This window comes from Capronia epimyces (genome assembly GCF_000585565.1).
Source record: "Capronia epimyces CBS 606.96 chromosome Unknown aczIQ-supercont1.4, whole genome shotgun sequence".
Lineage (NCBI taxonomy): Eukaryota > Fungi > Ascomycota > Eurotiomycetes > Chaetothyriales > Herpotrichiellaceae > Capronia > Capronia epimyces.
Genome location: NW_006912907.1, coordinates 2,494,112 through 2,519,578, shown reverse-complemented (window position 1 = coordinate 2,519,578; position 25,467 = coordinate 2,494,112). Strand labels below are relative to the sequence as shown.

Sequence of the window (25,467 nt, the reverse complement as noted above, 5' to 3'; positions counted from 1 at the left end):
GATGGACCGCTCTCGAGCAGAACGTACGTACCCCAGATTGGAAGCTGTAGCACCGCAGATGCTACGAGAACACGGGCTTTCGTCCCGCCCAGCCGCCGCTGGAGCCTCTGCCGTCGATCCTGCGACGAGACATCTGGTGGTGGCTGTTCTTGAAGTTGTTCGTTGAAGCTCTCTAGCTCAACATCCACGTCTCTGTTTCTGTCTCTGTCTCTGTCTCTGGACACCTCCGAGGCATCCATTGATGTGTGGGATACTTGCACGCGGAGGGGAGAGGAATCGTCGGGCATCATTGTATACTTGATAGCATCTAGGGTCTAGGATCTAGGATCTAGATAGATATGCCGGCATTGAGTTGATGAGTTTGAACACGCCGGGCCGTGACTCATGGAAGTCCTCAGGGAGATACCCTACTAATTAGTAGTATGTCGGTAAGGTACCAGGAAGAGTTGTATGCGGCAATGGGTCACGTGCTGTGCGGACGGATACTGCGGAGTACAGAGTACAGAGTACTTACAGTGATATCATATGGCGGAGTATTCTGTCCCTGCGGTCAGCCCTTTGACACACCTATTCCACATCTGGCCTAGGCAATATTTGATTCTAGCCTTACTATACCTAGACTAGTGCTGTATTAGTAACGTATTACATAAGTGAAGGCCCTCACTCGTGGTGCTCGCACCTGACTACATCATCTTCTTGACCTGCTGTGTAGCAAGTCGTAGTTGCAGTAGGGCGTACGACGCACTTCTCAGTCACCGGTAAGCGCGTAAAAGGATCTGATTGGGACTCGAGACTGTCTCCGGCATCCTGTCGTGATAAGCTGTGGGTACTACTACCTAGTACGGCTTCGACAGTGTCCGCAGATACAGTGTCGGAGTGGCCATGTCCGATACCAGCACCCATGTTAACCAGCCTCAGGACGACCTGTTCATATTCAAGCAAGTCACCGCTGAGATATTGATATCACACTCTCGCTCTTAGAGTTGCAGGACGATATCTACATCTGGCCAGACTTTCTCCCCTTCTCGTGGCATTTACCTCTCGAAAGCCGACTTCCACCAGTCATCCCTTGATACGATGGACAAGACTCCTATCGCGATAAACGGTACCAATGGACACGTCGAACAAAGTTCTGTACTGTACCGCCAGCTTCGGCAACCACCTCCAAAGGTAGTGCGCAGTAAAGGTCACTATCTTTACACAGATGACGGCTTGGAGATCTTCGATGCCTCTGGCGGCGCTGCTGTTTGCGCCATCGGTCACGGCCACGATCGAGTCAAAAAGGCAATTGCAGCCCAGCTGGACGAGATTGAGTACGTCTACTCACTCTTTTTCACCACCTCCGCGGCGGAGAGACTATCGACTCTACTCACCGAATCTACGGGTGGTCAAATGTCTCGGGTGTTTATCGTAAGCTCCGGTATGACGACGACGATGATGGAGAAGTTGTCTTCCCACAATGTCCAAATCACTCTAACCACTGACTCTCAGGCACCGAAGCGGTGGAAGCAGCGCTGAAAATGGCGCGACAATACTTCACCGAGCTTCCACAACCTCAGAAGCAGCGAACGCGGTTCATTGCTCGCAAACAGTCTTATCATGGCAACACCTTGGGCTCCCTGGCTGTCGGATCGCACCCAGCCCGCCGAGCTCTTTATGAACCGATGCTATCGGCCAATGTCTCTCATGTGTCGCCATGCTACCCTTATCGCGAAAGCAACGGCGAGGATGATGAGACCTACGTGGCTCGACTAGCTCAAGAGCTCGAAGACGAGTTTCAGCGTGTAGGTCCGGACACTGTGTGCGCGTTCATTGCTGAAACCATGTCGGGAGCGGTAAGTACTCGAGAGTTCTATCACACAAAAAGTATGTACAAGCTAACTTGAGACCACAGACCCTTGGATGTGTTCCGCCAGTGCCAGGTTACTTGAAAGCCATGAAAGCAGTGTGCGAACGCCACGGTGCCCTTTTCATTCTGGACGAAGTCATGGCTGGAATGGGACGCACTGGCACATTGCATGCCTGGGAACAAGAGGGCGTTGTACCTGATCTCCAGACCATTGCAAAAGGGCTAGGTGCAGGCTATACCTCGATCGGAGCCCTTCTCGTCAACCAAAGGGTGGTAGCCGTGCTCAATCAAGGCACCGGCGCATTCATGCACAGTCAGACGTATCAAGGCAACCCACTTGCCTGTGCCGCGGCGTACGAAGTCCAAAGAACAATTCAAGACGAAAACTTGCTGGCGAACGTCCGCGAAATGGGCAAATACTTGGGCGAGCTTTTGAAGAAGCGTCTAAGCGACCATCCTCACATAGGGGATATTCGCGGGCGAGGGCTGTTCTGGGCGGTAAGTAGTACTACTGAACTGACTGATTCACCACCATACCAATACCGGTTGGGGAAGCTGCTGATATCGGGTTGTAGATGGAACTTGTCAAGAACAAAGAGACCAAGGAGCCATTCGGGGCGAAAGAACAGCTAGCGTGGAACATGCATCTAGCTGGGCTGGAGCACGGTATCTGCATGATACCAGGAAATGGCACTGTTGATGGGGTGGTAGGAGACCATATCATCGTCGCACCAGCGTACAATATAACGGCCCAGGACATTGATTTGATCGTTGAGAGGACCGAAAAGGCTCTACGAAGTCGACTAGGTTAAGTAGTAGCTGTATTAGGTATATTTGATCCGGGTTTAATCCGGGTTCAATCCGGATTGGTCTACTACTAATACTAAATACATACAGTAGTATACCACCTACACACTAGTCGGCAATGATAGGAAAGGACTCGGGATGGAAGCACTTTTCAACTAGGTTACAGGTCTCAGCGATCTTAAGACAGGCTGGTGTCAGGCATAGGGTGGATCTCTTCTGTCAACATGCGTTGCTCAGGTCTCGCGAGGTGTGCTTCAAGTTGCTGCATACAACCCTCCGATGTGCTTCAGCTTCAAGCCGACGTTACAAACGACTCGGAACTGGGAAGCCCTTCTCTTCCTGCACAACCACTGCACTTCAACGTGAGTACCAACAGCCGCCTAGGCGTTTACCTGCTTTCCGGCCTCGTCAAGGGCTTCAATCTCCTCGAGGGTCTTCTTCCGGGTCTCTCTCTGGACAGTAGAAATAGACGCCGACAATGAACACCACAACCATGATCAAGAAAACCAGGAAATACCGCCACGAGATGGCATCAAGAGCCAGTGGCGTGCCAATGATTGAACCAGCATGATGACGATGTAATTGAAGGTCAGATCGCTGTTTGCGACGCCGAACGATCGGATCGACGTGGGCAGGACCCTTTTCGGCGGACACGTTCAGCCAATAATGTCGCTAACACGGTACGTACCGTAGGCCAGAAAGTGTTCATGGGCCCAGAATAGCCACAGAAGAAGCAATCATTGCAACGACCACGCCGATGCCGAGACCGCGATCGGTGCTTCCGGATGCCTCAAATCGCGCCCAGAGAATGACCAGCATCAGGGATGCCGGCGACGAACTGTAGTGGGTGGGTGGTCAGACCCCATGGCTCTTAGATTCAGGTTCAGGAATAGAACTTGCCCGCGGGGGACGGAACTTGAAAGTACATACATAGTAGTACTTGCCCAGGGGAAGGAACAAGCTTGAACTTACCACGAGGTTGCGCCTGCCAATTCTGTCACAGAACAACATGGCCACGACGGCAGTGGCAGTGGCCGTTGTACCGTAGACACCGGCACCTGTCAAGACCAAGGATTAGTAGAGAAACCCAGGCGTGTACGGAGTATAGATTATCACCTGGTAGTTTTGAATTGGGATGACGCCGGTCAATCTGTAGAGGTCTGGCGTGAGTGGTGTAATCCTTTTCCACATGATGTTGAGTTGTTCTTACTGTTGGAATACATAGTAGTGCAGTTCCCACCACAATGATGAGTCTCTTTCGATAGGACTTTTTGGATAGAATGGAGCTGACCCCCACGTTTATCTAGGTCGATTTGGGATCGGATCTGGTGATATTCACGGAGGTAAAACGTCTCGTCCGTCGTACGCCCGTGCATTTTCTTGAGTACCTACTACTACCTCCAGAGCCTCTTCATGGCGGTCTTTGAGGATCAGCCATCGCGGCGAAAATGGCATCCAAATCGAGCCGATCAACATGGCGACAGCCGGAACTACTAAGTTGAAGACAGAGGAGAAGTCTCCAAGACACGTCGGACTTGATATACCAAAAGGCCAGGCCGCTGGAAGCCAAAAAAAAATCATGAACGAGGCGCTGTCGCTGGCCAAGAAGACGTTGACATACGCCCGGGTGTCTGAGATCCAATCCATTCGTGCTACTAGTAGCCCTGCGTCGAATCGTGACGGTACTATATACTAGCTACATAGCAGCCAATCTGATCTGATTGCGCCTTAGGCGTTCACGCCTCCAACATGCGCACGGCCCTGACGCGGTTTGCGATGGCAACTTGGGCGGTCTGAATGCGCGGGGCGAAGGTCTCGAAAGAATGAGGCAGCGACGGATAGAGATGGATTTCACAGTTGATATTTGCCGCGGCAAACCTCGCGGCGTAAGCCAGGTTCTCGTCGCGGAAGATATCCAGACCCGGGACGTCGAGGTACAGCGGGGCCAGGCCAGCGACAGTTTCGACGCGCGCCGCCGCCGCGTAGGGGGAGACGGCGTCGTTGTCTTTGGCCGCCGCTCGATCCCGACCGAGGTACGCCCACCAGCCGGTCAGGTTGTCGTCGGGAGTCCAGCTCGCGAACGGGGCGAGGGCATCCCAGCGCGAGGTGTTGCGGTCGTCGAGCATGCCGCCGAGGATGAGTTGCTTGGCCAGCGGAGGCTGCAATTGTCGGTCGCGCGCGAGGATGGCCACCCCGGCCGCGATGCCTCCGCCGGCGCTGTCGCCCATGATGGCGATGCGCGCCGGATCGACTCCGAATTCCGCCGCGTGCTGCTGCAGCCACAGGAGCGCCGCGTACGAGTCCTCGACCGGGGCCGGGAACGGATGCTCGGGCGGGGATCGATATTCCACCGCGAAGAACTGCACGCCCGACTGCGACGCGTACGTTTCCATCACGCGGTGGTACAAGGGCACGTTGAGACAGAAATATCCTCCTCCGTGCGTGTAAACCACCGCAGACTTGGAGGGGCTGGCCCCCTGCTTCACGTAGCGGTGGATAGAGATGGAAATCTCAGTCCCGTCGTCGCGCGATTCAGATTTCGTTTTCGTCGTCGCCGTGTGTAGCGAGTGTTGGACGTCGTGGATGGCCGGCCACGTCTCCATCCCAACCGCCCAACGCCGGTTGATCTCGCGGCGCCGACTCAGCGCGTCCCCCGCGGGGAAGGTGGGAGCTTCTCCGAGACGAGGCATCAGAGGTTCGAGAGCCGCCACGAATTCAGGATCAATTGATACAGACATGTTGCCGGGAACTCTCGAGTGAGTGAGTGTGTGTACTCAGAATGTAACTCGACTCAACCAACTCCTCTATCGGAAACCGGAACAGTTTTGGCCTGATCTATAACAATAAATAAGGAGTAATTACTCCGTACATAGGACCCCGCGATGCCGTTTCCTTTAGCCGAGGATAGAACCCTAACCCTAACCCTAACCCTAGTATATAAGGGGCAGGCTCAGCAGGCTAAACCACTCCTAACTTGGGCATTCGCATTTAACCAAAAGGCTGGTCTATGCATACCTATATAGTCTAGGCCTCCCCCCCCCACCCCTTTAATAGCGAATATAGAATATTTCAACCTTCGACAGTCAATCTTGCAACGATTACGGCCCGCCTGCCACTCGCAGTTGAAGTTGGGGTCCGATGTCGGACCACTTGGAAGGAAAAGCCTTTAGGCCTTTGAGAAACGGGCCATTGTCCTCCTTCCAGATGTAGACCATGTCCACTCCGTTAGGATTGGCCCAACCTTCTGCCACGATGGCATTGGGAATCCTGGTCCCCCAGTGGAATTGGGTCGAGTTGAACTGTAATGCATGGCCGGTGGCGTTTGCATACTCTCGACTCAGCCATTGGAACATGTCATTCGTAGGCGACAAATCAGGGAGTCCTGCTCGAGGGGTTCCAAGTTCGTCCCCGAAGACGGGCTCATATTCTAAAGATAATGCTGCATCCAAAGACAATGATAGTGCGAGGAATTCGAGGTCCGGAGATTTTAGGAGAATTTGGAGGATTTGACTCGCCCAGGATCTGACATCCCCGGGAATCACTAATAGTGATAGTTTTCGCAAGCCGACAAATGTGAATTGCTCTTCTGGATGATCGAATTGGTCTAGCGATTGCTCTGTGGCGTCCGTGTCGACATTCAAGATTTGTCCATCATCTTTGTGGAATTCGATCGAGATATTCTGCAGTGACGGGATAAGAGAAGACAGGGCAGCCGCAGTGTCACGACATATCGCCATGTCCTGGGAACTAGCCAGTGAAAAGTGGAAATAGGTCAGCGTATGTCTTGGACAGACTATTGAGTGTTGACAATTCCAATCATTGGAATACAGACGGCACTTACGCAAAGGTTTGTAGCCCACGGGCATGCTGACAGACTTGGACAATTGCATCGTTCAGCAGTGTCCATATCACCTCCAGGCCAGTGTAGTGGTAATGGTCCGAGTGCCTCCAACGCACTTCCTTGCGTGGATTCTCACTTTTCCAAGCAGAGTGTAGCGCTTCCACCCCAGACCGGGTGATGATCAAAACCTTAGTGTGGGACAACTTGTTATCCGTAAGTAGGTCGCGACGCCGGTCGGGATTGGTGATAAACTTGATGTTCCTCTCGTCCCATCTCAGGCAGCGATAAAGCTGAGGTGTAAAGGCATCTCTGAAGGCATGATCAACTAAGCAGAGCTGACTCAAAGACGCCGGCGCATATATCTGGTAGGGTAATTACTCAGATCAGCAGGCTGGTCCATGGACATGAACACCCACACCGTGGGTAGGATGGATATCAAGAGATAAGAGGTAACAGACGTGGGATGCAATCTCCCGCAGTAGTTCAGGTATTCCGATCAGAACTCTTGCGGCTGCCATCTTGACAAGTTCAAGTGGTCGAGGCCGTCGAACCACACCACATTCAAGGCGATACGATACTTGAGATAAGGGTGAAGTTGAAGTGTTTGCTTGTAGGTTTGATATCAGGACGGCAGCCTACATGATGTGTGTGATTTAGAATGGCACAACCACAACCGAGGAGCATAAGAGTAGTGTCAAGGTTGAGCGAATCAATTAGAGATTACGATGTGCATCTCACACGTGACGTTGATCTAACACGTGACTATATCGCCTCACCTGACACGTGACTAGTCGAGGTCGCTCGTCGCCTCTGAGATAAGTCAAAACTCTTTGTCTTCCCTAGGTAGTATTCATATCATTCATGCACATACGCTTGGTTTTCTCTCGTAGCGGTGCTCCGTGATCCATACTATGGTACATGATATTTTATCTCGGACTCGGCTGCGGCTGTAGTCTAAGCAGGACCAATGCTCAAGTGGCAGTGAAGCCGCCATCGACGGGCAAGGCCACGCCGGTGATGTGAGAGGCCAAGCCACTGGCCAAAAAGCACACGGCGTCGGCGACCTCCTCGGGCTGGGCCAGTCGACCTTGCGGGGTGCGGTCGATGGTCGAGGCCAAGGCCTTTTTGGTGGAATCCAGCAGGAGCGGGGTGTCGACGAAGCCGGGACAGATGGCGTTGACGCGCACGCCCTTCCTCGCGTAGTCGATGGCGTCGGTGCGGGTCAGGCCCAGCACGGCGTGTTTGGAGGTGTTGTAGACGCCGAGCAGCGGCATGGCCAGCAGGCCCAGGATGGAGGCGGTGTTGACGATGGCGCCCCGTTCCGGCACGCCCGCCCCGGACCCGACGGTGCGAGGGGCCTGCTTGACCATCTGCTCGAGTTCGTACTTCTCGCACAGCCACACGCCCTTGACGTTGACCTGCATCACCCGGTCGTAGTCGTCCGCGTTCGTCTCGCCCGTCAGCCCGAACGGCCGGCCGATGCCTGCGTTGTTGGCCGCGTAGTGGATCGCCCCGAACTTGCCCACCACCTGCTGCACCGCCTCGCGCACCGCCGTCTCGGACGTGAGGTCGGCCGTCACCGCCAGGAACTCGACCTCCGGGTACGTCCTGGACAGCAGCGCCGCCGTCTCTTCCAGGCCCTTGCTGTTGATGTCCACCCCGGCGATCTTGGTCACCCCATGTCGCGCGAATCCCACCGCCACTGCCTGTCCGATCGAGCCTCCGGCGCCGGTGATGAAGGCCACGCTGTTTTAGGGGAGGGAGAGAGTCAGTCAACTTCCATGTTTTCAGTCTGACCCTTGAAGCATGTCCTAATATGATATCCAAGGAGCTGATAGGGACAGAGGATCTTGTTTGCATATATGAAAAGTGTCTTCCAGGTATACTCGAAGTCTTTGGGCGTAAGATGCATGTACTTACCCAGACAGATCCAACCCCATGATGATGAATTCAGACCTCTTGTGTAGGTAGGTATGGGTGTGTACTCTCCGATCGTGGTGGCTTTTGGGGTAGATACAAGGCGAGGAGGGTGCCCTTGGTGAGCTCTTCAAGCGCAAGGCGAATCGAACACAGGTGAAGCTGTTTGAGCGCTCAGGTGTAGACTAGCAGTAGTGATACTACTGTATACAGCATATATTAGTAATTGGCTACTACTGGCACTTATGTAGTATGTCGTTTGTCGTTTGTCGATCAGGACTGCGCAGTATCAAGGATCAAGGTGGGTCGGTCGTGCCGTAGTATAGTAGTATACTTACTTACAGCCACTGTAGTAAGAGATGCTGCTTGGATGTCGCGGGGAAAAAGAGGGGGTTCAAAGGTCAGTACTAGTAAACACACATATATATAGTAATTAGCAAGTTGGCGGACATGGCAGACACGGGGGATGTGGATGTGGTCGGTGCCTTGGACACGGACACGGGGGGATTTCGGGGTGTAATACTAGACGTGCTACGCCCAATTAGTATGTATACAAATGCTAATAGTGGATAGTGGGACATTTCACCCAAGAAGCGCTACTAGCCAATGTATCTACTGTAGACTGTATTACGGAGAGTATAGTATACATTATCTACCAGCCAGATAGTACATACTGATCTTAAGAAGCCCAAATTCGTATTTACTCATGGTTGTGTGTACTAGTTTATAGTTATCCGAAGCCGCACACAGGGGGAGAAAGAGAAAGGTGGGGGAGAGAAGGGTCTCCGAGAGGATGGCCGAAGGGGCGAGAGAGGGCCAGTAACACGCAGATAACAATGTTCATTGCATACTAGTAGTCATAGTATACTTCATTTCCGTGTCAGCTCGCCAGTGAGAACTTCAATTTATATGGCGCATGTACAGTATTTAAATACAGCGTAAGCCTCCTGTCAACAGTCCTGTCTGTCCGATATGTACTTATATCACCGGCCTTGCCTTCAGCTGGCCAGATTTCCTAACCCTAACCCTACTCCCACCTAGGTCTATACGTCGATACATAATTGCCAGTCCTACTCGATAAACAGACGGTTCGCTGTGTCCGCCCATTCATCCACCAGGATGTAGAGTGCTCCTGCCAAACCCATGGTAGTAGATCTACCATATATCTGGGAGGGATAGTATACTGCTGACAAGGACTTAGGTAAGTTTCTCAGTCTCAGTCATATTGACCCAGAAAAGCCAAGGCGCCGGTCAACTCCTTCTTCAGGACAGCTTCATGCTGTTGGCTACGAGGCTTCACCTTGACCTCATACTCCAGTGGCCGGACCAGGTTCGACGACGTGTACGCATTGACGTCCAGCGGCTTGTCCGGCAGCTCCTCGAGCTCGAACGCCCAAAGCAATTTGGCAGTCACTCGCCACATGCTCCTTTCGGCCAGGTGGATGCCAGGACACATCCTTCGACCAGCTCCGTATCCGTAGTGATGTAAATCTAGGGATCCCAATCAGTATTGTATGGTTCGTTGGATGCTACGTATTGGCAGTACCAGTAGCTGTACCAGTAGCTGTACCAGTAGCAGTACCAGTAGCAGTACCAGTAGCAGTACCAGTAGCTGCACCAAGTAAGGGGAGGGAAGAGGGAGGATTGGGGGTGAGGGATGAGGGAACTTATCTCGTCCTTGCCAGTCAGGCCCAACCGCGTAATCGTTGGCGAGTTTGGTGTGGTTCTTAAATCGATCGGGGTCGAACCGGTCGTGATCGGGATACTCGTTGTCATCCTGGTGGATGGCCCAAGTGGCGAGCCAAACGGTGCTGTCCTTGGGAAAGAACATGCCGTTGTACCAGTCATCTAGATACGAGAGAGTCAGAGTTGGAGTCAATTCGGTGGCGAGCTCCCCGAGTACTAATACAGCACTCAGTAATTAATATAGACTGCTTACCTTTGGCGAGTCGATGCGGAATGCCTAGGTCCGAACTGTCGAGTTTGTAGTCAGTCACTGAACTCCATAGCACTAATTGAATCCCACCAAATACTAAGTACAGTGGATAGGTACATGGTAGTATAACCTAGGGCTGGATCTGCAATTTGATGGAATGGAACTCTTGGAAACTCACGTTGGACGCCATCTCAACGCCTCCTTGATGATGCAGTTGATGTAGGGGAGTCTCTCGAAATCCGAGAACAGCGGCGTCCTCTCGAGTCCACAGACCTCGTCGAGTTCTTTTCGTGCCTTCGCCTGAACCTCCGGAAACTTGGTGAGGGCCAGAATGATGGTCAGGAGCATGTTGGCCGTGGCTAGATCAGGCATGCGTCTTTGTCAGTCTTCTGCTAATGACTGCAAGGACTGTAGTCATTAATCTGACTGCCTCGTGTAGTGTTCACTCACTGTCTGCGCCGGCTTCGAGTATTTCTCCGAACAGCATATTGAACGAGTGCTGCGACATGGGCCACCCGTCCTTCTCATACTCGGACAGTTTCTGATCGATGATGGAGTTGCGAATGTCTCCCCGTTCGCGGCGCTCTTCCACCATCTGTCGCGCCTTGTACCATGTCTTATCCATAATATCTCGCACGCGGTAAGCTCGCCTCTTCCATGCTCCTGGAAGATACCACAGCCACGGGGCCTGCTCCACGGGCGGATTGGCTCCCGGTTCGATGGCATTGAGGAACTAGAAGCGTCACCGTGAGCATGCAGCCATTACATAGTATGGACCAACATTAAACTACATGCGTAGTACTGAGTAGTACTACTATGTAGTAGGTGGGTATGGTCCCCTGCAGGACTCTTGCTTGACTCACCTGGTCCACAAATTCGTAAAAGTCCTTGTAGAAGAAGGAATTGAAGTCCTTGGCCCGGAACCCCCAGCCTAGAATGGACGCCACCGAAGACGCGTACAGCCTGGCATAGTCGAAGGCTTGGTTGGGATGGTCCAAGAGGTTGTTCAGGAATAGGATCGATCTAGTAGATAATCATATGTCACCAGGTGGTCTTGCAAAGACATTGCAAATTGTTCCTCTTCAAAACAAGCAATAGGGAATATGTACTGTGCTACCAGTAGCATATGTACTATACTGAGACAGTAGTAGTAGTACTCGAGTAGTAAGCAGTACACAGTGAGTGGGTGGTGGGTGTGGGTGGGTGGTGGCATGGCTCGGGTTGGGTTTCTTCTTACTCTGCTTCCTGCACCTTGAAATGTTTCTCGTCCAAGTTCTTAGGATTGAGGTTTCGCGTGAACACGGCCCGCTTGTCTCTCCATTGCGGCGTGGTTTGCTCAAAGGTCATATGGTGGCCCCTACTCAGGAACATCGGTATTGCGAGATACGGCCGGTCGGAATAGATGCTCCCTTTCTTGTCTAACAGCTCGTGGACGGCCCGGCGGTCTGCCAGCACAATCATGGTCCCGCTGAACACCTTGAGGGAATAGATCGGTCCATACTCGCGGGCCCATTCGTGAAATCTGTATGCAGCACATGGTCAGAATTGGCAATTGCTGTGCCGACTAGGCGACTTCCGAGAGGGACACGAGGCAGGAGCGCCGTGAGATGAGGGAACTGACTTTTTCCCCAGTCCGGTCAGAGGAATCTGGAGCGCATTTCCCACGATGGGAGTGGTCGGCGGGCCGGGTGGGAGCCTGGGATCTCGGCGACCGACTTGTAGCAATCTCCATACCGCAGCCACCGCCAGCAGGATGGCCCCGAGGATGAGAGGGCTGGCCATGTTGCCAACAACTGGAATTGAAGATTGAAGCAGTCTTGATGCAACTTGAAGTTCAAGTCAAACTTGGAGTCGTGGAAGCGAGGGCCACTCACTACACAGTAGTTTCGGTTCCGAGGGAGTGGTTCTCCTGCTTTAATATGTATGTATCCGGACGGCCACTCACTGCCAACTTCCTACATACCTTTGGTACTATCAACCTGCCGGCCCGAGACTCCGGATCATCATCCATCAGGACATCAGACACGGTGTGGCACACTCCGTGTCAGGATGGACGACACCGATAGGCTCAACATGGAACGCTACATAGTAGTACATGCCTATATGGTCAGGGATTCCGAAGCGGCCTATCCTACTTTGTGCTAGAAGGACCACCCACCATCGCCCCTGTAACGCGGGGCGCGGAGTAGAAGCACGGGGATGATCAATCAATAAGCGGAGGGAGACTCTCCAATTTCGGACCGAACTTTCGGGGCGTAGTACATATTGTTTTGCAACTACTAGTACTAGTAAGTACTAGTGTATCAGCGCTTGGCGTGCAGTCACATGACCGGTCACGTGACTGCCAAGACACCGCCAAGCCTGGGTACATATGTATATACATGTAGCTTCGCCGTTACGGCCACCATAGCCCTAATCGACAGGTTCCCCTTTAGTCCCCCTATATTACTAGTTGGCACTACACTAGTACGTAGTATGTAATTATAACCTATATACTAGTCATGTATAGAGTACTGTACCACTCACTATTCATACTGTTGACCGAGGGAAAGAAGATAAATCAGGGGGGTTTTTAACATACAGTCATATCAAGCCCAAAGCTAGTACAGGTCACGTGCCAGGAGTCTTAGTCCTTTTCGCAGGTACAGCGATGATCCTGTCAAGAGGTTCTATACTACTAGATACTATTGTTGCGCTGCAGGGATTCATTCTTCTCTAGTACTATAAGGACATCTTTAAGTGTTAAAGTAGTGTTAAAGGCGTCTTAATACCGTGCTGCTATAGTTGCCATATATAAGAGTGTAACTGTGGGTCACGTGATACCACATGACCACAGAGGCTTGGCAAAGGCTAAGGTTGGCATAGCCTTGTTGCACACGTGACTGCAAGAGAGCCTTATGCTTGTTGCACTCCTCGCAACTCTTCTAGGACTCTCTATCTTAGAATTCATATTATATTGGCATTGACACGTTCGCTCGTTGCTCTGTGCTCCGTGATACTAAGCCGCGTTAAAGCCGCATGCACCAGTGACTGCGCTGAAGCTGTTCTGAGGCTTCTAAATACCGTCTTCAGTCTGCCCGATCCGGATTGAACCCGGATTAAACCCGGATCAAATCTATCCTAGACCTAGTGCTGGATAACGCGAGCGTGCTAGAGCCTGAGCGGGTGCATGATCAAAAACGCCGTGTCGTCGGGCGCAGATCGAACAGAACACGAGACCATAGATCGACGCCGACAGGCCTAGGAGCGGCGACGCCTGAAACGCGGTGGGTGCACGGGCTGAGAAGGTGGTGTGCTATCCGCCGTACCAGGCCGTGTGCCGAGTGGCCAGGGTGATGAGCAGCACGTCGGCGCCACAGCTGAACAACACGGCCATCTTCAGGACCAGCGTCGACGAGTATGAGATCGGTTAGGATCTCGGCGTCGGCTTGTTCGTCGCCGACAAAAAGACCACCAGGCGCCACCAGGTTCATCCCAGGCTCGCATCTCTGGAGTCATACGACACCGCCCGAGATAGACGCTGGTGTACAGTTGTTTCATGACCAAGGGCTTTTTCAGACAGGTACATACGTCACTCGTCTCCGTCACTGAATTATGCTTTTTGCCCCTCGAGTCTTCTGCTATTCAAGTCGGCCACCGGTGTTGGTGTTGTCGTCCTTCCAGCATACTGAATATAGTACTGATTTGGTCACTGAGGAAAACCAATAAGTGAACAACGATCCGGAGAAACTCAAGAAATGGTACGACAACGACATGCTGCAGTGATTGGATACAGCCTCAGTGCGCCTTTCCTCGGTTGGGTGGAGAAAGGACACCCCCTGGCAGCGCTTGGAAGACCACAGCCCCTTGGAGATATGTATTGATATTGTCAATGGCCTTCTAGCACTAGGCCGTGTCTTTGCACATTATAAGCCCTGAATGCCGGGCCGGCAGTTGGCAGTTGAGTCACCGACACAGTAGCCTGGGGGTCTGGCTACAACAAGTAGTATACAGAATTGACATGTTGGGTGATATCAATTGAGCACTTACCTCAAGCGAGCAAAACATCCAGTCCCATTTCCTCCATCACCTTATGGCGGTATACCTTGCTCGGATGTGACGAACGGTCTCTCCGCCGCCAGATCTCCTGCACCACACGCCGGGTCTGAGATGTGGCAGCGATGCCCAGTCTCTCTCGGGAGGCGAACACCTCGATGAATCGTCGACGCAAGTCGGTCGTCTCCGCCTCCGAAGCCGCGACAAACAATGGCCACAATAGACCAGAGGCGATCAGTTCGGTCTCAATCTCGGTGTTTGCGATGGCCTCGAAATGCACCAGTCCATACTCGACAATGTACTGGAGATTGGCCGGGCTCTCGTGCTGGAGTAGGCGCTTGTAGTGGATCACACATGCAAAGTAGAATGCACAGGCATGATGGCGGATGAGGCGTTCAATCTCCTCGGTCGGGCTGGGGAATCGAAGCGTACAAGGGTTGGCCATCAAAATGAGCGACTCTAGGTCATCGAGTTCCTTCTGGGTTGGGGTGTAGCCTACTTGGGTGAGGTGATTGATGGTCGAAATCGTGTCGAACACGGGCTTGGTGATGCCAAAGAGCTTCTCCATTTGGTACAGGCTGGCGTCTCCTTTATAGAAGTTCGCCTCTAATGCCAGTCGGATCGGTAGGTCCGTCGTGCTCGTGCTCGTGCTCGTGTCTGAGGATTGTGATTGTTGGCGGCTGTGGTCGAGCTGCTTGTTCTGGTCGTGAGAAAAGCCAAGGATCTCAAGACCGCGGAAGGTCTGATAGACAATTTGATTATCGCCAACCTGCTGCCACGTCGGAGCGATCCCATTCAGCCAAGTCCGTCCACCCCGGAGGTGCATTCGCCAGTGGCTAGACGTGCCAGTCACCATCTCCATGGTGGTGATGAGAACGATTGCACCCAATGTCGGGGCGTGTTGTTCGGCATCGTCAAGTAGCAAACTCTGCCGGAGACAAGACAGACAACTCTGATAATGCTTCGCTGCCAGCTCGTGATATCTCTTTGCACCCTCGGCGTCGACATGTTGAAGCCGCGCCAGGCTGGAGGCCGCCCACGCGTATATGCCGTGGAGAAGGGAACGGTGCCCAACGAGGTTCCGGTCGGTCCCTACAGCGGCCATGGCCAGTGGCACATAAACATGTCGAAAGGGATTATCAGGATGCCCGGTCGCGATCATGAGCGCGCTGGCTGATGTCACCCAAAAGTGGAACAATTGACGCTCTTCGGGAGATGAAGAAGCGATGAATGGCTGGAGGAGCGGAGCCAGCCGTTGTTGAGTGGCCATCATGCTGATGCTGTGCTTGTGCGAGTGCACCAGGTCAGAAGATGCCGGAGAGGTGGCCTCCAAATATCCAACATCCTCATCTGCCTCCCCATATGCCTCCTCATCCTCGATCTCCAGGGTTCCGGGCCACACCAGTAGGGTCTCTGGGGATAGTGGAAGGAGGCCGTGGTCAGGCGGGACATGTTGGCGGTCAGGATCAGGGTCAGGGTCAGGATCAGGATGCTCGGCCAAGGCACGATTGGAGGCGAATACAGCAAAAGGCGCAGCCTCGACGCCGTCGGGTCCGCAATCAACAGTGTCCAGATACTCCAAGGCAGAATCGATCTGCTCTGGACTGAAGACGGGATTCGACATATCTTGTTCTGAGAAGCGCAATCGGGTCTGTCGCGGTGGCTTGTGGGATCCATCGTGGCGGATCCACGATAGTCGAATGCCATAACCCTCACATCTGAGCTTGCTTTTGGCACACCGTTGACACGAGGGCCGGACTGCATCACATTTGACGTGCCGGCCACGACAAGTCCAACACCCGACGTAGGTCTTGCTCCGGGGGACAGGAAGGCGCGGTCCAGCTGCAGCTGCCGGAGGCATCGATGATTGATGATTGATGATTGCAGAATGACGGCAGGTCACAGAGAGCCACGGCAGGGGAGTAGCATGACTACTTTACCCGTATCTTGAGCCAGTGTACACATACAGTACCAAGCACAGATACACGTGCAAGGTGATTCGAAGGATGGCCGGCGAAGAGACGATACAAAAGTAATGTGACAGAGAGCAGCGGCAGCTGTTTATAACGGCCGGATGGGGGGGTATGTCACAGCGAACTTGAGATTAGGGCCTAAAGGGCCTAAAGGGCCTAAGGCCTTCTTGGCCTGGTAAGTCTAAGCCTTATCTTGGGGCTTGGGGGCTTGGGGGCATGCTTGGCATGCTTATCGCATCACTAGTATATAGACTTAGTGGCGGAGGGCAACCACTAGAGCCTCCGCCAAGCTATAGGGGCTTAGGGGCCTATAGGCCTAAAGCTAAGCCTTAGGGTGGGTGCCATTTAAAGTGGCGAGTTAGTGCGCGCTAGTTATAGCGCGTGTTCTAGCAGCGCGTCTCTTTCTCTTCTTTAATTATCTAACTACCTTTTAATAGTCTTTTACTAATAAAATCTAGTAAACTTTATAATAGGAAGAAAAAGGTACTATATAGAGGTATTCGTTATCCTATAGGCGCTATTCTCGCCCTATAAAAGGTTTAAAACGGTAAATACGCCTCGTCGAGTACGAATTATTTACGAGATTAACTAATTCTAAGAATAGGTACTATAACGAGATATATTTAGATATAACGAAGTATCTTAACGTACGAGAGAGCGTATTATCGCCTTAGAATAGTCTCGACGTTCTTAACGTCGTCGTATTACTAGCTAGAGTCGCCTTCTTAATAACGAGTAACTTAAGACTATTAAGTTATATAAGAACGCCTTCTTCGAGCTTATTACGAGATCTTATATTCGGATCGCTCGAGCGCTCGGCGATTATCGACCTTTAGAGCGTACTATATAGCGTTAAATAAGCGAATTCGGCGTCGATACGTATATCGCGACTTAACGTAAGTTAATAAGTATCGCGAGACGTTAGAAACGTCTTAAGTTTATCTCTTAATCTCGCTATTATATATATAAATACTAGCGATAGTTCGCCTATTCTAACGAGTACTATTTCGATCTCGATCTTTAAAAGAGAGTCTCTATTTATCGTCGTCGAGGTCTCGGCGCTCGCTACGTAGAGAATAAGATTTAGTATCGATATAAGCGTTAGATTCAGATAATCTATATCTTTAACTTTATATAGTATAACTATAAGTCGCCGTTAAGAATATGTAAAGGCTTTAGAACTAAAGAGAGGATAATTTAGAGCGATTATAAGACGATCCTATCCGACTTCGTTATACCTAATCTATGGAGACGATCTCGAGATCTTATCCTTCTCGAGAATAACGATTAAGTATACGATATAATCTCGTTAAAGTCTTCGCTTAATAAGTTTAAGAAGGGGCTAGAAATACGCTACTAGGTTAATATATCGACGAGTCCTAATCTTAACGTAATAGAGAAGGTATAGCGAATACTTAAATAACGAGTAAAGTAACGAGAGATTTCTCGGTCGAGAAAGATATTACTTAGGTAGATCTAGGAGGAGTAGGATAGGATTAATTAAAAGATTATTAACGGCTATATTAATATTATACCTACTCGAGTACGAGATATAATTATAAGAGAAGGTAGTCTTCTCCTATACTAATTAGTATTATATATAATTAGAAGTTACTGTAATTCTAATAAGTTATTAAAGGTTGATAGTGGTGGTGTGGGTTTAGAGCAACCCGCCACTTTAAATGACACCCACCCTAAGCCCAAGGCTTTAGGGCTGCTAGGTACCCGTACAGACGTTATCGCAGCCTCGCCGTCACCTTCCACCCGTCGCCGAATTCGTATCTGGATCCGTGCGCTATTCTGTACCAGGGCTTCTGAAAATCCCTATCGCTCCATTGCCATCTCCATCTCCATGTCCATTTCTACCTCCATCTCTATCTCCCTATCCATATCGATACATTATCGCTTATCTTCTATTCCAATCCCAATCCCACAATGAAGAAGTAGCAGGCGAAGGCCAAGCCCATTGTGGTCCGTGAGGCCCAGAGCCCCTTAGCCCTACTGGGTCTGCTTCATGCTCATGCCTTCATATATAGTAGTAAGTACATATGTAACAGTAATATCTGCAGATGACCCCCTGAGAGAATGCTGCCGTTCAAGAGCAACATAATACACTGTCATTCGTGAGCCCACGACTCGAGTCGAGTGCCTTTCTTGATCGCAGTCTGGTACGGTGTCACCCCCGAGAGCAACGATGGAGAAACCACGTCTCAGTCGAGGTATGTACATGTCATGGTGTCAGGCGCACTGTGAAGCTTTTCCTGTTTCCTTTTTGCCAGACTCCTCCTCACATCCTCCACCGGATGGATGGATACATAGTATAAATCAGACCAAATTGACTGACAACATGGACCAGATCATCATCTTCCCACCACCACCCATGTGAAACACCACCCCGAATATACGGACAAGACGGCGACGACGGCGGCGGCCATTGCGCCAGAAGTGCGGGAAGGCGATGTCTCCGTCTTCGGGCTGGCGCCTGGAGTGACGACGCGGGACATCACCCCTGTCGGCATCGTGGCGATTGCATTCAACATCTGCAATAGCTGGACGGCCATAGCTGCCAGTCTCGCCATCGCCATTGCGTCCGGGGGCACGATTTCTTTGATCTACGGCATGATCGTGTCGTTTGTCATGTTCCTGAGCACCGGATTGAGCCTGGCCGAACTGGCCGCCGTGTATCCCACCGCCGGCGGCCAGTATCATTTCACCTCCATCCTCGCCCCGGCCAGATACAGCAAGGGACTGTCGTATTTTTGTGGCATGACCGCCGTCTTCTCTTGGATTGCACTCTGTGCTGCAGTGTCCATCTCGACCGCGCAGCCGTTGATAGCTCTGGTCCAGCTGTTCAAGGAGGATTACGTTCCCAAGGACTGGCACTACTTTCTCGTCTTCGAAGCACTCCTCACCATGGTGTTTCTGTATAATATCTTTGCTCTCAAACGCACCCCTTGGGTACACGATATCGGATGTAAGGCACCCCTCCCTCTTCCTCTTCCTCCCATTTCCCTCGTCCACCTACATACTCAATACCATCTACGATACATTCTGTGTCGAGCGAGCTACAAACTAATTCCTTCTTTAGTTGCGCTAACCATGACCCTCTTCATTGTCGTCACAATCACCTGTGTCAGCCTGGCGCACCCCAAGAAGGACAACGACTTTGTGTGGAATACATGGGTCAACGGCTCTGGCTGGCCTGCCGGAGTGTGCTTCTTGACCGGCCTAGGTATGTAATACAGCAGAAGAAGAAAAAGAAGGAGAAGAGGAAGATTATAATGGAGTTTTTCTTATCGGAAGATTGTGTGGTATATGGCATATGGCAGAACCCATGCTGACCTACGCGATCGAATACTACAGTGACACCGTGCTTCATGTTTGCCGGGATCGACTCCGCCATGCACCTGGCCGAGGAGGTACAGACTCCGGCTCGAATCATTCCTCGAGCGATTGTGTCCAGCATCGTGGTCGGATTTGTGTCGGCCTTTGCATACACCATTGGAATGCTCTATTGCATCAAAGATTTTGACGCTGTGCTGAACTCGCCTACCAAGTACGTTTTGTCACTGCATGTCATACGATCTTCAGTACTATACTGTACTGTATAATATCCATACAGTACATGGCGGCGGCTAATCTTTTCCTCCATCTTCCAGCTTCTCAATCTTGGAGGTTTACCGTCAAGCCACGGGCTCCCGGGGCGCTGCGGGGGCCTTCTGCGTCGGGTCTATTCTCATCGGATGTTTTGTGCTGAACGCCTGCCAGCAGACCGCGTCTCGGCTGACGTGGTCATTTGCCAGAGACAATGGCATCGTCTTCTCCAACCTGGTGCGGCGCATCCATCCCAAGCTCGAGGTTCCGGTCAATGCTTTGATTGTCAACTGGGCGATCGTGGTGATAACCGGTGTCATCTACGTGGCATCCTCTACCGGTAAGTACAAACATATACCCTATCTATCACCTATCAATTGCCCGGGGGACCTACTTGATGCCATATCAGCATTGAGTATCCTCATCGGACTATGGCTATGCTGGCTGTTGTATCCTCACCAGACTACGGCTACGCTGGCTGTTGTACCCTCCCTCCCTCCCTCCCTCCATACACCTACCTACCTGTCAAGCACGTTTCTACACCTACCTACCTGTCAAGCACGTCTCTAACGGGCCCTAGCTTTCAACGCCCTGGTCGGCACCGGCATGATCCTACAGCAAGTCTCGTTTGCCATCCCCACGGCCTTGCTGATTTACCACAAACGCTCCTCCGACTATCTCCCGTCCAATGCGCCTTTCCGTCTACCCAGTATCCTGGGCTGGGCGGCCAACATCAGCACCATCATTTTCTCCGTCGTCATCTTTATCTTTTTCCAGATCCCCGTGACACTGCCCGTCACTGGGAGTAACATGAGTAAGTCTCTCCTCTCCGACCGGTCTTTCTGATTTCTCCTGTGCTTCGGGTGCAGGCGGCCCTGTTTAGTCTTTCCGACTTCTCCTGTGCTTCGGGTGCAGGCGGCCCTGTTTAGTCTTTCCGACTTCTCCTGTGCTTCGGTGCAGGCGGCCAACGTTAGTCTTTCTGACTCCTCCTGTGCTTCGGGCGCAGGCGGCCCAGTTTGGCTATGGACTTGGTCTTGCAGCCTCCTGTACTAGTACCTATGATGCTCAATGGGTAGTACGCTCACTCTTTGCTCGGTTAGCTGACCTTGTCTTCTCAGATTACTCCTGTGCCGTGATCGGGTGTATGTTTATCTTTGGTCTGGTGAATTGGGTGATCCATGCCAGAAAGAATTACTACGGGCCTAGAGTCATGGTCGACGAGATGAGCATGCACTAGAACATGTCTGCATTTCTCTCACCCTCGCCCTCACCATCTTCTGGCTCGGGCTGTGCAGTGGACAGTGTGCAGTGTGCAGTGTCACTGTGCATAGCCTAGTCAGAGACTGGCTTGAAGAACCGTGGCTACGAACGAACAGGCCCAATATAGTGTTGGCAATAAGCTCGCTCGGTCTCGGCTGCGAGCAAAAGCAACCCCAAGCAAGGAACAATCCAATCCAATTCCTAGTATATAGCCATCTAAGTCGATGACTGCCACTCGGTGTGTATACATATCTATCGTATTCCAATCTTACACTTGTATACATATCTATCGGATTCCAATTCAACGCTTGTATACATATCTATCGTATTCCATTTTCCACCAGTGGTAGCTTGAGCATTGACAGATACCTTAGTAGCCAGCACCTGGTCGATACATACATACATACCTTACATATAGCTAGCCAGGCCCTTCCATTCTCTCTTCTCGCCGGCGTATTCGAATTCATTCCTAAGTACATATCATACTATAGGTACAGTAAGTGTCAATACTTGGATACATATGCTCTTTCATCCTCTTGACCTTCAAGTCTCCTATTACATATTTTACCGGCTACCGGTAGTATGTAGGTAGGTCCCAGTGACAATGTATACTATCCTATTCCGAAGTCTGGGGCTGAGCCGACTGTAGCCTTTAGGTGGATAGTAGGTACTGTAGTAGGCACTGCACACAATACACACACTAGGTAGACTGTAGTAGGCACCGTGGGCACTGTAGTAGGTATTGTAGTAGATACTGTAGTAGGCACTGTAGTAGGTACTGTAGTAGGTACATACTGTACACAACACACACATTAGGTAGGCTGAAATTAGACTTGGAACACTACACGTCAGTTACTGTATCAGCGTCTATTGGCTAATTGCCATGTTCTTCCCTCGTCTATCCCCTCGAGAGGTCAATCTCTGTTGCACCTTAACTTGGGATTGATCCTAGCTAGCTCTCTCCAAACATTTTCCAGGTTCTATCTCACCCTGAACTGCCGTCGGCACTGCCACGTGCTAACTGTGTGAATAAGTAGTAGTATCCAAACCGGCCCGCCAACCTGGATGCCCTCGTGTGTGCTGAGTCTACCTTGGTCATCAGCTCTGCATTTCTAGAGAAAATCACTCCTTCAGCTAGGTCTCTCTTCCACACCCGTGCCTCATAGGGAAGGAAGTCAATATGACAATATGGTTGATTGTGATTGTTATTGTTGGTGATTCACACCACTCCTCGAATGATATCGGCTGCCTTCTCAGCCACCGCGTACGCCACAGCCTGCAAATGGCCTCCCGGGATGACGGGAAAGACACTTGTGTCGACGACGCGGAGGTTGTCGGTTCCGTAGACGATAAGGGTCGGGTCCACAACGCCTCCGAGCTCGCGAGGCATCATAGCCAGCGTCCCCGAGTAGTGGTATTCGGTGCCTATGCCGGCGCGGACGATCACGGCCAGTTGGTCGCTCGTGGCGTTGGGCGGGAATCGGATGTTGGGGTACGACGGCTGCAGGGCCTGAATGGCAGGGGTGTCGAGGATTCGTTGGTTAAAGCGCATGGCGAGGAGGGTGAGGTTGAAGTCGAACGGGTTGACGAGCCAGCGGGGGTCGACGGCCGGGTTGACGCGCGGGTCGGCGGACGTGATGTGTGTGGTGCCACGAGACAGGGGTCGCATCAGAGCCAGGTCCAGGCCGCCGGAATTGTCGTTCAAGATCTCGTATGCAGGCGTGCTGTCGGACAGGAACCGAGGTGTCATCAGCGAGAGCTGGAGCTCGTAGCCCGACTTCAGCGTCCAGTCGTACGTCGACGGGTAGTATCTGTCGCCGGATTCCGCAAGTGCGATCAGCGGCATATATTGGCCGTCAGGGCTGATCTGGGACAGAGCCGGGAATGCGAGCGCTGTCGACGGTTTCGCCGTCCATGGGCCGGTCCGAGAGGTGCGGTACAACACCTCGGCCTCGGTGTTGAATGTGCTGTTGTTCAAGAGCCACGCTGGCGTGGGGACGGAGGCGTTCTGGTCTGGAAGGAAGTTGTCAGTCTTCTGGGAAACACCTTGGGAACCTACGATGGTGCCATCGCTAGGTGATCCGCATGGCCATGTACGTACAGGGATATGATAGATGGATCAAGGGGTGGTCCTGGAGGTTGTTGCCGACACCGGGAAGGTCTTGTAGGACTGGGATCCCGAGAGAAGACAGCAGGCTTGCCGTGCCAATGCCAGACAGCTCGAGCAGCTGTGCGCTGTGGATCGCCCCGGCCGCGACAATAACCTCGCGACCGGCCAAGACAGTCTGCGTCGTGCCGCCGCGCCCGCCCAGAATCTATACCGGTGGGTGAGTCGACTGCGTCACAGCGGGAGAGTCATACATACCTCAACGCCGACGGCCCGCAGGCCACCACGACGCACCCCCGGCCCCGTCGCTGTGGACGAGTCATTGTTGAAAATGACACGTCCGACCTGCGCATTCGTCAGGACATGGTAGTTTGGGCGTCCGGCGGCTGCATCGTGGTAGGCCCGGCGCGCGTCTGAACGCGTCTGGTTGGATGGGTCGATGGAGAGTGGGAGGAAGTACCCCCCAGCCGAGAGACCCCCATTGGGGTCAAAGGACGTTGGAATCTGAAGCGCATTTAGCGCTTCGAACCAGTTGACTCCCACTCGTTAGCCTCAATCTGGCACGTTGGCGTGTGGTAGACCGTCGACTTACCTGTCTGGGGCCAGTAATATTCCGGGTAAGAGACCTGCATGGGCCCCTGAAAGCCGTGGACGGCGGCATTGAATGTGACAGGTTGGTCAGAGAGATTCCCGTAGAATCGCGGAGTATATGTCTCGGACTTTTGGAAATATGGCAGCAGACAGTCCCAGTCCCAGCCGGGGTTCCCAAGCTGTGCCCAAACGTTGAAGTCGTCCTGGTTCCCACGGTTCCAGATCATGCCGTTGATGAGGCTGCCTCCACCGACGCCTTTGCCCATCGGGAGTGGACGAGATGTGTTGTCGAGCTGTGACTGTGGAACGGTGCCGATGCTCCATTCGTAGAACCCTGGTGGCTGTTGGCCAATGTAGACGGGGATCTCTATGAGATCTTCGTAGTGGTCCCTGTTTCATCAGTGAATGTAAAGCACAAGCCCACTGCGGGTCAACCTACAATGGTCCAGCTTCAATGCACAGGACGGACGTGTTGGCATTCTCGCTCAGCCTCGTAGCCACCACGAGACCGGCAATGCCACAGCCCACCACAACATAGTCATACATTTCCATGGTTGCGTTCGTGGGGACATCTCGTGAGATATGTGGAAGGCCGAAGACCATGCTTGCCAGCATGAGGAACAGAGAAAGAAGGACCTTCATTTTTGGCAGATCGCATTTGTCGTGTTCAGAGAATGATTGTAGAAAACGCGGGAGGAAAGGCTGGTGTCGAGGCGAGCAGGCAAAGGCCAGGTAGAGTGTGACGACCTTGGACGAGTTTCATAAGAGGAAGAGAAGTGAATGAGACTAAGCGTCGTAGAGAGGTGAGAGCATGTCAACGTGTCCATGAATAAACAAAGGAACAGAAGGGCGCGGGCAGAAAAATGGTTGATTGTTTTCCACAGCGCCCATTTAAATGGTTTCACGGCAAAGATCTCTGATGTGCTTGCACTGTAGTATCATTGTGCGGTCGGTGTCCTCTAGAGATACTGAGAGAGCGAGTGGCCATTGTCTCAACCGGTCTATTTAGTATTGAAGATTAATTTTTCTTGTAATACCAACAGACATTCGATGGAGAACAGATAAGTGAACCCTTTAGGCGCCATTTGATCTTCAAGATCTTTGATCATAAACACCTACCTGGCAAGACCTCCGGTTGCGTGCTATCCCGTCGAGTCTGGGGCCGCCCCATGTCTATCAAGCATGGCTAGACGTTGCACGAAATAGGCCTTCTCTTGGCTTGGGAAGGCCGTCTGGTCTTGACGAACTTGACTCCGATGTCGATCCTGCTCACCCAGTATCTGTACATCCTCGACACCGTCCACGACATCTGCATTGTGTACACAGGGCCAAGGAGGAGGTGGAAACTCCTGCGAGGGTCCTGCAGTCCTTGGGCTTAAATTGTAGGTAGAGACAGTATCAGTAGGGCTTATCGTACACTTCTTGAGCTGGTTTGATGCTAGAGATCCACTAGACCCTGGCTGAATCCACTCAACCTGTCGTGATCGAGAAGAGAGATATTGGATTGGTCGCAAGATTGGAGTCTGGGGTACATGAATGAATATTGCCTGGCCAACT

The 25,467-nt window shown here is 52.1% G+C and overlaps 8 protein-coding genes across 8 annotated transcripts; 2 read left to right on the top strand and 6 right to left on the bottom strand.

Annotated features, from left to right (window-relative positions):
- Nucleotides 1-1,077: 1,077 nt before the first annotated feature.
- A1O3_05541 (uncharacterized protein) lies at nucleotides 1,078-2,661 on the top strand (the record flags this gene model as incomplete). Its single annotated transcript, XM_007735661.1, has 4 exons — nucleotides 1,078-1,420; nucleotides 1,492-1,835; nucleotides 1,895-2,347; nucleotides 2,425-2,661. 4 exons carry the CDS (start codon nucleotides 1,078-1,080, stop codon nucleotides 2,659-2,661), a joined length of 1,377 nt encoding a protein of 458 aa, XP_007733851.1.
- Nucleotides 2,662-4,392: 1,731 nt separating this feature from the next.
- A1O3_05540 (uncharacterized protein) lies at nucleotides 4,393-5,394 on the bottom strand (the record flags this gene model as incomplete). Its single annotated transcript, XM_007735660.1, has 1 exon — nucleotides 4,393-5,394. The coding sequence occupies one exon, from the start codon at nucleotides 5,392-5,394 to the stop codon at nucleotides 4,393-4,395; it is 1,002 nt and encodes a 333-aa protein (XP_007733850.1).
- Nucleotides 5,395-5,754: 360 nt separating this feature from the next.
- A1O3_05539 (uncharacterized protein) lies at nucleotides 5,755-7,015 on the bottom strand (the record flags this gene model as incomplete). Its single annotated transcript, XM_007735659.1, has 3 exons — nucleotides 5,755-6,403; nucleotides 6,498-6,859; nucleotides 6,956-7,015. The coding sequence occupies 3 exons, from the start codon at nucleotides 7,013-7,015 to the stop codon at nucleotides 5,755-5,757; spliced, it is 1,071 nt and encodes a 356-aa protein (XP_007733849.1).
- A 453-nt stretch (nucleotides 7,016-7,468) lies between these two features.
- On the bottom strand, nucleotides 7,469-8,437 carry A1O3_05538 (uncharacterized protein; the record flags this gene model as incomplete). The annotated part of the gene is made up of 2 exons (XM_007735658.1): nucleotides 7,469-8,243; nucleotides 8,418-8,437. The coding sequence occupies 2 exons, from the start codon at nucleotides 8,435-8,437 to the stop codon at nucleotides 7,469-7,471; spliced, it is 795 nt and encodes a 264-aa protein (XP_007733848.1).
- A 1,193-nt stretch (nucleotides 8,438-9,630) lies between these two features.
- On the bottom strand, nucleotides 9,631-12,132 carry A1O3_05537 (uncharacterized protein; the record flags this gene model as incomplete). Its single annotated transcript, XM_007735657.1, has 8 exons — nucleotides 9,631-9,905; nucleotides 9,948-10,262; nucleotides 10,354-10,388; nucleotides 10,529-10,709; nucleotides 10,801-11,083; nucleotides 11,214-11,373; nucleotides 11,588-11,872; nucleotides 11,972-12,132. The coding sequence occupies 8 exons, from the start codon at nucleotides 12,130-12,132 to the stop codon at nucleotides 9,631-9,633; spliced, it is 1,695 nt and encodes a 564-aa protein (XP_007733847.1).
- A 2,248-nt stretch (nucleotides 12,133-14,380) lies between these two features.
- Nucleotides 14,381-16,246, bottom strand: A1O3_05536 (uncharacterized protein; the record flags this gene model as incomplete). Its single annotated transcript, XM_007735656.1, has 1 exon — nucleotides 14,381-16,246. The coding sequence occupies one exon, from the start codon at nucleotides 16,244-16,246 to the stop codon at nucleotides 14,381-14,383; it is 1,866 nt and encodes a 621-aa protein (XP_007733846.1).
- Nucleotides 16,247-18,552: 2,306 nt separating this feature from the next.
- On the top strand, nucleotides 18,553-20,798 carry A1O3_05535 (uncharacterized protein; the record flags this gene model as incomplete). Its single annotated transcript, XM_007735655.1, has 6 exons — nucleotides 18,553-18,577; nucleotides 18,715-19,332; nucleotides 19,447-19,590; nucleotides 19,722-19,914; nucleotides 20,018-20,292; nucleotides 20,533-20,798. 6 exons carry the CDS (start codon nucleotides 18,553-18,555, stop codon nucleotides 20,796-20,798), a joined length of 1,521 nt encoding a protein of 506 aa, XP_007733845.1.
- Nucleotides 20,799-22,431: 1,633 nt separating this feature from the next.
- A1O3_05534 (uncharacterized protein) lies at nucleotides 22,432-24,552 on the bottom strand (the record flags this gene model as incomplete). The annotated part of the gene is made up of 5 exons (XM_007735654.1): nucleotides 22,432-23,225; nucleotides 23,314-23,527; nucleotides 23,578-23,855; nucleotides 23,912-24,300; nucleotides 24,350-24,552. 5 exons carry the CDS (start codon nucleotides 24,550-24,552, stop codon nucleotides 22,432-22,434), a joined length of 1,878 nt encoding a protein of 625 aa, XP_007733844.1.
- Between the last annotated feature and the right edge of the window lie 915 nt (nucleotides 24,553-25,467).